Source organism: Pterocles gutturalis, unplaced genomic scaffold, assembly GCF_000699245.1.
Source record: "Pterocles gutturalis isolate BGI_N339 unplaced genomic scaffold, ASM69924v1 scaffold30630, whole genome shotgun sequence".
In the NCBI taxonomy this organism is placed as follows: domain Eukaryota; kingdom Metazoa; phylum Chordata; class Aves; order Pterocliformes; family Pteroclidae; genus Pterocles; species Pterocles gutturalis.
Genome location: NW_010146790.1, coordinates 2,469 through 12,997, shown reverse-complemented (window position 1 = coordinate 12,997; position 10,529 = coordinate 2,469). Strand labels below are relative to the sequence as shown.

General features: G+C 43.9%; 1 protein-coding gene across 1 annotated transcript; it reads right to left on the bottom strand.

Annotated features, from left to right (window-relative positions):
- Positions 1-1,305: 1,305 nt before the first annotated feature.
- On the bottom strand, positions 1,306-9,871 carry TNFAIP3 (tumor necrosis factor, alpha-induced protein 3; the record flags this gene model as incomplete). Its single annotated transcript, XM_010085873.1, has 6 exons — positions 9,559-9,871; positions 5,321-5,511; positions 4,947-5,094; positions 4,573-4,743; positions 3,665-3,845; positions 1,306-2,216 (listed from the first exon to the last, which is right to left on the bottom strand). Coding segments are annotated over exons 1-6 (1,915 nt in total), but the record flags the coding sequence as incomplete, so codon positions are not given.
- Positions 9,872-10,529: the final 658 nt, after the last annotated feature.

Below are 10,529 nucleotides of genomic sequence, written 5' to 3'. Positions count from 1 at the left end.
CAGCCATAAAAAGCTCCCCAGTTTAAAAATAAAAAATAAAAATATAAATATAAATAAAAATAAAAAATCTCCTTGCCTCAGGCATGGGTTTTGGACAATCCTGAGACTCCTCAGTTGATGCACTTTCCTCCGTGCATTCCTTATACATATATAAAGGGGCTAATACAGCCTGATTTTCATAACAGAAGTTGTTGAAACAGCTGATGTGGGAAAAATTTGCCCTCAGTGGGAAAACTAGATCCCATTGAAGTCAAGAGGAAGTTCACCATTAGCTTCAGCATGTCATCTGGGATGTACTCCGACGCTTCCCTTTCAGTCTCCCCTGTTTCAGGTGCATGGGGTAATGGAAGTACAGCGGCACAGAGCTTAATGGGAAAAGTGCCTTACGCTTTTGAGTCTCATGAAGCAATCATATTCCACAATCAGAAGGAAAACATTGTCATTGTGAACAATGCTGGAAAATAAGCTACTGCAAGCTCACATAGAAGTTCCCTAATTTGAAAGCATGTGGAAAGCCTAGCATTGGCATGCTTGTCAGCAATGAAACAGTCTTCAGAGACAAGTAATAATTCTCTCTTACACAAGCCTTTCGCCCTCTGTGCTTGCCTGTGTAACAGGGCATTAGCATGAAAGATAAAGATTTCATGCTGTGATTTTTTCACAGACCATTACCTTTCTGAAGGCCTGCCTTTAAACACACATGCGCATGCATGCATGTGATACTATGACGAAAGATCTCAAGGTACATTACAATACACTACTAAGCTGCTCCAAAATACAAGCACATTATTTCCAGTCAACTTCTACTTGCTCTGCTTATCAAGGCGACTTCAGTGGTTACTCCAGAGTGTTATACCTGTTACATCCAGAATGGATACAGATCTTCAAATTCAACCTTTTCAACCTTTTTAAAAGCCTTACCAACATAATTGGTTTTCACCACCATCGATTAATTTCCCTTACTGACCTCTACAACTTGTCTAGCTGTGAAGAAAATTCATACCAAACCAAACCATGATGGCAGTAGTGGAGAGGGATCAGAAGCTACTCCCTCCTGACCTAGTTTTGCTTCCATGAAAGCCAACAGGAAGTTTTACAAGAAATTTCACAGATTTCCCACTCTATTACCACATGCCCCTTTACAGGGTAATGATGGCCAAAATAAGCACCTTCTCCTCACACTGCTGCTTCTGCTCCGTACCGTTTCCATCGCCCCCAAGCCCTTTCAGCACCAAGTGTGTGCAGAGCTTCACACCTCAATCTGCAGCCATCTCCCACCCCATCTCCCACCCCATCTCCGCTTACCGTGGTTTTCCCTGTACTCAAAGAAACACAGTGTGCAAAAGCCCTCATTCTGCGACGTCCCAAAAAACTTGCAGCCAGGTTTCCTGCAGAGGTTCCCTCCCCTCTTCTCCTTGGGAGGCAGTGCTGGTGGTGGGGGCTCCTCGCCGTGGCTGCTGGGAGCGGGGCGGCAGGAGTGCTGGAGGAGGCTCTGGGAGATCTGGGATGGGTCAGATGTTGATCTCTGGTGGCACGTGGGCAGGAAAGCAGGGCTGCCATTTGAGGAGCGCTCTGTAGACCTTTTGAAGCAAGTGCTGCATATGCCATTGAAGGTCCTGTTGGCCTTCTGATGGCACACCTTGCACACAGCATAGTCTACATGTCTCTGGTCATCCAAGTTGTTGCAAGGACCAAGCTGTCTGGAGGTGTAACAGCGTTCGCAAAGACCATTGTGTTGCACGTTCAAAGTAAAGGGGCAGTCCGGTGTCCTGCATTTCATGGCCGTGGTCTCACTGTATAGGAAAAGGCTCGGAGCAGTTGGAGGTGCGGAGCGAGGCCCTGTTACAGGCCCTTCAGATGTCCATCCCCCGGGCTCACAAACGTCCCCATGGGAGGAGCCCAACCCAGCTGCCTTCAGTTTCTCAGCTGCTGCTTTGGAGGCCTGCTTTCTTCCTTTGCTTCCCTGGGACCTCCGCTCAAAGCACTCGTGGCAGTAGGGCTGGGTGTTCACAGACATGTAGAAAGGGCAATTTGGCGTTTCACATTTCACCTGTAAGAGGGAGAGCTGGGAAAAAGACAGTTCTTGTCTGTTCCTGGAGCAGGTCTCTCTCCTAGCAGATTCAGTGTTCTCCTGCCACTTCTTGTACTCATGCTGTACCAGTTGAAAGTAATCTTCCACAAGGTTTATTTCTTTGGGTAGGTTGCCTTCATCTAACCTGACAGACAAAAAAGGAAGATTGCATCAGTGGTTGAAAAGGGCAGATGGTGGGGGTGGAGGCAAATACAAGCAAGGTGGGCAGGAAATGTAGATTTAATGCACATCCATATTACTCAGCTAGAAGATCCAGGATGTTAAACTCTTGCTGTAAATGGAAATAATTTTAAAAGCAGGTGTTCAGTGATGTCAAATGGAGACTTGCACATCTAAAGAAATGGTTGACTCAATGCTAAACAGAAGTATTCTTAAAAGGATTTTCTAGGTGAGGGTTTTCTGTCCAAGAGCTGTTTGCAGGAAGAATATGGATAGTCTCTCAGAAGCGAAAAGTAAAATCCCCCCAATCCTGAATTCCTTTGAAGACCAGTGCTCAGCTGAGCTGAGGTTAGAGTGGAAGACCCCTCTCTTCACCAGCTCACACTAAGAACAAGCATTTCCTACAGTGGACTCAGCATTTCATGATACAGTTTATAATGAAATCTGCTCCTGGTTTTGCCCCGTTGGTTCTCTATATACCAGTGAAATTCTTCAAACAAACTGCAGGGCTTCAGTGAAGTGTGTGTAACACTAACATCCATCACACCATCTCTGCCCCTGACCGCAGGGAAAACCCCACACTGCAGCTTCACCATGCCAGAGCTGGGAGGATGAGGAGCTAGCAGCACTGGTAACACTCAAGAACACATCTGTGCAGTGGGACTAGAGAAGCTGGATTGCTACTCTTTACATATGCATATATGCCTTGGCTAGGAGGACTTCAATTTTCAGGGCTCCCAAACCACTACTCCCTGTGTGGTAATGGAGGAAAAGGCAGAGGATATAGGGAGTTCCTTCCCTCCCACACTGATGAAGGGGCTGGGCACACACTGCTGCCAGCGTTCCCTAAACGCGAGAAGCCGATGGGTGCCACCAGCTGTCCCCTGCACGTTACTGACACTCAACCGTCAAGGCGATGGGTACAGATGCCGGTTCCTCCACCGGCCACAGCTTCCTGCCTACTGCCACCTCGCAACAGCCCAGGGCAGCAAGGCATCTGCGCTAAGAACATATCGCGGAGTACTCTCCCTAGGGCAGCCAAAATTACACCAGCTGCCCATTGTGCAATGTGCCCTTACTTAAAGTGCAAGAGTTTGGTCTAACTAGTTCCTGAGTTTAACTACTTCTCAGCTGCCCTCCTGTGTGATCTAAAAGTCAGTGAAACTAATCCATGGAGTTTGCTCTTCTAAAATATTAGTTTCAGTCTGCTAAGTCTGAAGACGTTTTTGCCCTTATATTTGAGACTGGTCTGAGCTCACACCACTTCAAGACATGACAACAGTAACGTCGATATGTCATATTTCAGGTGTGCTACCGTGGGAGGAAGGAAAGACTGAAGTAATACACTGGGCTGCCCAGCTTCTCCCGCCTCCGTACACAAGGTAACTTTGAGGAAACAGGAATGACACTCACTTTGCAGCATTAATTAGATGAGTTGTACCATGATCCCAGCCTTGCACTGGAATTTCTATCACTACCAAGTAGTCTTTCAGCAGCTGCTCTTTCTCCCTCTCTTCTGCATCTGTCAGGAAGTGCACACTCAAATCCTCAAATCTGCCTCGTTCACTGGTGACCAGAGGGACAGCCCGGATTTCTGTTGGGAAACAAGACGGATTAGCATACATACATATTTTACCAGGCAGGAGTAACCACAAGATGCAACACATGGAGATGTCACCACTGCTGCTGAATTTCAGAGAGAGAGGAGAATGGCTGGCAAGAGCAACTGGTTTCTAAACAGTGCCATGGGGGGAGAACACAGACATGTCTGCAGCACAAATCTGGCCCCATCCCATGGAAGTTTTAATGTCCCCACAGCAATTTTCTTCTCAGTGTGGGCAGCCCTGTAGTTCTTGGCTTATTACACCATTCTGTGGGATGATGCCCTAACCTGAACCTGGAGAACTGTTTTCCATTCAGAAGGGATGCTTTAAAAACAGCAAAGCATGTATCTCATTATCCCTGCCAAGCAGTGGTACACCACTGTGAGACCACGTCCTTCAAAGCTCTTTCTCTTACGATGCGGTGTGGAAAGGAAGCCAGAACACAGGGAAGCAGAAGCCACTCTTTGATTCCAGCCTGCAAGCATGTGAGTTGTATTCTACTTTCAACTGGCATTTTGAAGAAAACCTTTAGTTTCTATTCAGATTTACAGACAAAGTTCCTGCTCTCATTTTAAGAATGTATTCCAAAAGAATCTTTTACATTTATTTCAACTTTTGAAATGTTCAAAGTTAAACAGTTTATATTTTAAATGCTTCACCAGCATGATGATATTGAAGAAGCTACATAAACACCAAACAAGGTACTTGGAAAAATACCTGGCCCGCTGTCCTTCAGAGTCACTAGTGGTGTAAAATGCATATTGTCGTAGCCAAGCACAATCGGGTATCTGTAGCATTCTTCAGCTGGCCAAAGGAGAGGCAAGTAAATACCACCGACATTCAGAGGAGCAAAACTGGAGCCTGACTCTAAACTTCTCACCACTTTATCTGCACAAGGAAGAAGAAAACCCAACAAACAAACACAAATAAGTATGTGCTACAGGAAAGAGAGAACATATTCTGGGTGTTCTAGAACAATTGCTGAAAACTCAGTTCTGATGCACATCTACGTGAAAACAACGAGCAAAGTAAGATTAATAACACAGCACAGAGTAATACGATCTGTAATGTGAGATGACTGGGCAACTCACCTGCAAGGACAATGACTGGCCTTCTGAGGATGTTAGCAAGGACAAAGATGTGGATTTCTTCCAGTGCATTATATGGAAGCCTGTTTCGAGCCCCAGATGTTTCTGGGGAGGTCATTTCAATGAGGTATTCCCACTCTTCCTCCCAGTTCTGTGGAAAGAAACATCTGTCAGCAACAGTTCAAAGACATGGAGGTCAGGAACCAACTGCAGCACAGCAGCACTCAGAATAATCACATTTTCCCATTTCCTCCAAAGGAAGCCTATTTCTGCTCTCCACTGATGGTGGAATCCGTGAAGCCAAAAAGCAAACAAAACCAGCAAGGCAACTCCGACAAGCACTCAGAGAACAGCACCATTCCCTCAGGCCATCTTACCCGGGTGTCATAGTGGAGTCCCGTTTCTACAAACTCCTGGGATTTAATAGCCTCCCGCTGCCAGCGGAGCTTGAAGTTCCGTGAGTCAATCTCCCTGAGTGCACTAAACAATGTTTTTCTTAAGACGAGGTCAATATCTTCAATACCCCACATGTACTGCGATGCAGCGTGCATGAGGCAATTTCCATCACCTGCAAAAAATGAAAGAGTACATTATTTTTAAATGGCTACTTAAATAAAACCCCACAAGCATGTGGGATATGGAATTTATGCTGTGCATATGCACATTCCCAGTGCACTTGTCTCTAAGCCTCGGACACAAGGGTTTTAACAAGACTACAGTTATGAGCTCTCTGCTCAGAGACAGAAAGGAAGAAAGTCCTCTCTCTACTGGTTTTCTGCCTTCACCAGTTGGTGTTAAGCTGTCATTCAGCAACAGCGAGAAGTCTTCCCCTCATCTATCTTCCTTTAACTTTGACTGTTATCATGAACTAAATTTTGGGGTCAACTGCAAAGGTCAAACAGCTGGAATAGCTTTTAAACACAACAAAGTCAACTTAAAATTACAGAATAATGTGTAAGTCTCCCTCAACAGTGTTTGTACAAGTACATCTGATGGCACAGGGTAGAGATAATGGAAACCACTAAGAATACACTATAGTAACATGAAGTCTCATGTCGCTGATGAGCATTTTATTGCAAGCCTTGGAACTTGGCTGTGCTTGATGGAAGAATTGTAATAAAAGAAGGGACAGAAAGGGAAGAGTAGGTGATTTACACAAAGCGACTGTAAGAACACCTCTTGCCTTCCTCTCAGAACTAGTAGTACGCTGGGCTGTTAAGTATTTTATTTAGAGGGTTGTTTTTCTAAAACACAAAATTAAAACTAAATAAATGTAAAACATAATGGTTTGATTTTCATTTAGATACACTCCTTGCACTGAAGAAGTCCTCTTTACAGGTAGGAAGGAAAGGGATGTTCTGCAATTTCAGAGGGGAAGAAAATGAGAATCAGAGGAGTTAGCTAACTTAATTAAAAGGTGTGATAAACTGTGCCTACAGCTGGGTTTCAAATACTATCTCTAGACATCTTATTTGAAAAGGGATGTCTTGCCTGAAAGAGAGACATCAAGAATCATTAATGTTATATCCTCAGATTCAAAACTAATTTACTACAGAGGTAAACAGATTCCCCCAATGCTAAGAAACCAGAAATTTCCTTGCAATAGAGGACATCAACCATGGTAAAGCTACCAGATTTTTCTCACATGGGGAAAAGAATCACCCAAAGAATCCCCACAAAAGCTTAAATTCAGTTTGCAGATGCATTATGAGTTCAAGTTCACCATTTGTAAACACATTTGCTACTTTTTCTGTGAAACTGCAGAGAAAAACCTAAAACAGACCCCAGATCCTGAAAAATATATCGTTTGGAATCTGCTTAACACTCATAAATTGCTATGGACTCAGTGCATATCAGGTTCCTGCACCTGCCCTCTGGTCTCTGAATGCTGTCTTGCAAAGCTTCAAGTCTGCTGGCTGCTTACTTGAGCTCAAAACTCAGGGAACAACATATAAGACAGAAAAACTGACTGGGTTTCCTTCTGACCAAGAAAGATGACATATTAATCCCATTAAAATTTTCCCTTTGCAAAATCTAGAGCAAAGATAAGATTTTTTTTTTTTTCTCTATCTCTGAGAGCTCACTTTCAGTTCTTTATTGAGAAGCGCTGCCCAAAATTCCTTACACAGCACTTGGAATTCCCCCAAACCGGTTGACTAGCAATTGAGCAACAGTTGTACTTTTTGTTCTGCCGCGGGCAGGGCTGAGCAGCGAACCCTCCCTTGGACTTTCCCAGGGGGTGTGGCTGGGTGAGCTGGAATGAATGCCTATTCATTATACAAGTGAAATCTCTACAGCCAATAGGTGATGGAATTTTTAAATTTAAAAAAAAAAAAATCAAACAAAACAACAAAAAAAATCCCCCCAAAACAGTTTCGATTTTTATACCTCCTACTGCTTTCCTTCTATCCTCCATTCTCATGTCTGCAAAGAAATGTGTGGTGATTCAAAAGGGCTTTTTTTTTTTTTTTTAATTAAAAAACCCACACCACTCCACATAGTCATGTACATATTAGGTAAAATATACATCAACAGATAGGAAATACTGTCTTTATTTTCAACAATTACAACCTTCATCAGAAAAAAACCCCAGAATTTTCTGAAGAAAGCCCACTGTTGCTGACAGAACTAATACGTTCCTCCCACATCTATGGGTTAAGCAGCTAAATGCTTAAAAAAACCCAAAATTCTTCACAGCACATGGGGAAAAAAAAAAACCTCACGTTATTTTCTGGGATAATATAGGGCTTCTCCAAGCTTCTGTCCTTTCTTTCAGGGATCTCCTTCAGTCCAGTCTACATTCTCTCTCCTGCAAAGGCTGCAAGCTGCTGCAACTCCTTTGCATAAACCACAGGTTCCCAAAGCCACTCCTTCAACTCATGCACTTAATGACCTTAAAGCACTGAACTGAAGGTGAATTCATTGGCTGCATGGGGTAAGGGGGGACCACAAACCAAGCCCTTGCTTTGCCTTCCCTCAACCTGCCCTAACATTTCGGCATCCTACATATTGGTACACCTGCTCACAGATGGCATCCAGGCTCCCAGTCCACAAATTGTTCCCATTTGTAACACTGGCCAACAGTCACCAGACAATGCAAGAAGTTCTAGTTACTGAATACAGTGTTGTCAGCAACAAGGACCTGTTCAGGTGGTGTTAACCCCTGCAGGACTCCTACTAACAGGAGATGAGGGATTCCAAAAACCGTTGCTCTTTGCCCTGGGCAAAAATTACATGTTGTCCCTTTTCCTAGTAAATCTGCTAGAGTGTGTCTCTTGGGGTGAAGTTTTGAAGATGCAACAGTTGGACTGATGTTACCTTCCTAGTACTACCTGCAAAGCGCTGCCTGCCCTAGGTGCAACTCCAGTCCTTGGGAAGTTCAAGATTACGCGACCTCCAGGAACAGCCTAATTACAGTCATGAGAATTTTACGCATGTGCAAAAGCCCACCAAAAGGTCAGTGCCTCCATGACAATTACAGAGAACACACATTAGGATCAGGCTCTTTCCAGTCACAGAAGTGACATCTACATGGCAGTTCTGGTTTTATGGCTGCTGCACAACACAGCGATGTGCAATCAGACTGAGAAGTAGGGTAGACCCTGGGAAGAGGAGAATGTGGACTAGAAGATAAGGGTAATGTGCATATAGACACATATGAAAAGAAGCATCCACAGAACATAATGTAAGGACTTCAAAAAGGCTGCAGGTCCACCACACCCAGTGTTTCTATAACCAGTGTCATCTGCTCCCTCAGCAACGAATATGTATTTTCCATGCTCTTGAAGTCCTCACTGTCCCAGTAAACCTTCCCAGTTTGGGGCAATCTGTGCTGTAGAGAATCCTGAGTCCCCAGTTTGCAGCTGTGTGACCATAAGTCATAGCCATTACCGAAACTTTCCTCCACTGAATGTGAAATGCCCAGTGACTCTTACAGTCACGTGCAAAAGTTTCCTGCTCGAGACTGTGGGCACACGTACCCTGCTTCAGGAAATCTTTGAACTACTCCTATACCTTTGAATTTCCAGTGCTTGACACAATACACACAAAGTAACCCTAAAGCCAAGCCCCAAAGCCAGCACTGATCCTTGAAAGAAAAGGGCATTGCAAACTGTGTTGCAGGAAGATGGCTGTCATTTACACACACAGGAGTTCTAGCAGGATATTAACTTCTGCTATATATACACGGGAATGCATCCCCATCACTCAAAGCATCTGAAGTCTCCTCTTGCCTAGCATTAAGCGCCATTTGGCACATTCGATGAGGCAGCTGACACATAGCAGAGTGGGATTCATGGAAAGGTGATGCGTTGCAAGTCAACGGTCCCGCCTGGCATTTTACTCTGATGTGCCACAGGTTGCCAATATGATGAAAATATCTGTGAAATTTTCAGGCTATTCATAATACCGGGATATGTGCAGAGGACTGCCGCAGCCTCAGAACAGTACATCATGTGGAAAGAATTTTAGTTTACAAAACTGAGATTAAAAGGCCCCACTTTTTTTAAAGCTGTGCACTCCTGTTTCAGTAACATGAACTCAGACGCTATTAATAAAGGTGCTACATTCGTATTACCCATTTTAATGCGAGTGCAAAGACCTGCTCATAACTTACCATTAGTCTTCAAAGGGACAAGTCTCCGAACTTCCATGCACCAGTTGAGCTTCCTCTGGCGCTCCAGCGAAGTCTGGGTTGCCTGGTCAGTCAGGGCCTTCTGAAGTGTTTCCCGAAACTGAGGACAAAACTGGCACATTCTGAACATTTCTATGGTGTATCTGTGCATAGTCCTGAAGTGGTGAATTATTCCACTGGGGGGTTTGACCAGATCTTCAGGTGTCCTCTCCCTAATCTTCATGGCTTTCAGCATATTGCTCTGATACAAAGCTTGAGGAAGGATGTGTTGGCCAGCCATGTTTTTAGATGACATCTGAAATGAAAAAAGGATCCTTTTACTGGCATGTTAGTACCCTTGCATCCCAGCACTATCACTTCTGCAGATTGAGAAGGTACTTTCAAGGGGTGGGATTCTGGCTGCAGTTTTGCCTAAAACGAGCACATGGTGGATGGAGTCCACTGAGCCTCACATAGATGATGGTTTTTAAAGCTCATGTCCATTAGCATTACTCTCTCTGCATTACTCAGATATAGATTCTGACCAGCTTATTCCAGTCATTTACTGCTACCATTTACTAAGATATTAAAGAGAATTTATTCATAGCTAAGGAAATTGCATCATCATTCAAAAAAAAAAAAAAAGCATTTAAATCAAAGTAAGGATAAAAGAAAGCAAGATCAAGGGAAGGGAAAATTATCCTGGAAACCTGACTAATTGATAATTACACAGTGTAATCCTATATGAACTTGCTGAACTTTCAGCACGTTTCAAGATCTTGTTTTGATGACATGCCAAAAATAGCAGATAATGACCATTTCAGATTTCCGCAGCCCATACATACTGAGAAGTGATGCTTGGTACAGTACAAAAAGAGCCCAAACAACTACATGCCATGCTAGTATCTGTCCCATACTTACGGTGGCCGAAGATAAGTGAGGAATTTGTAGCAGAGCAAGTACTCAAGGACAGG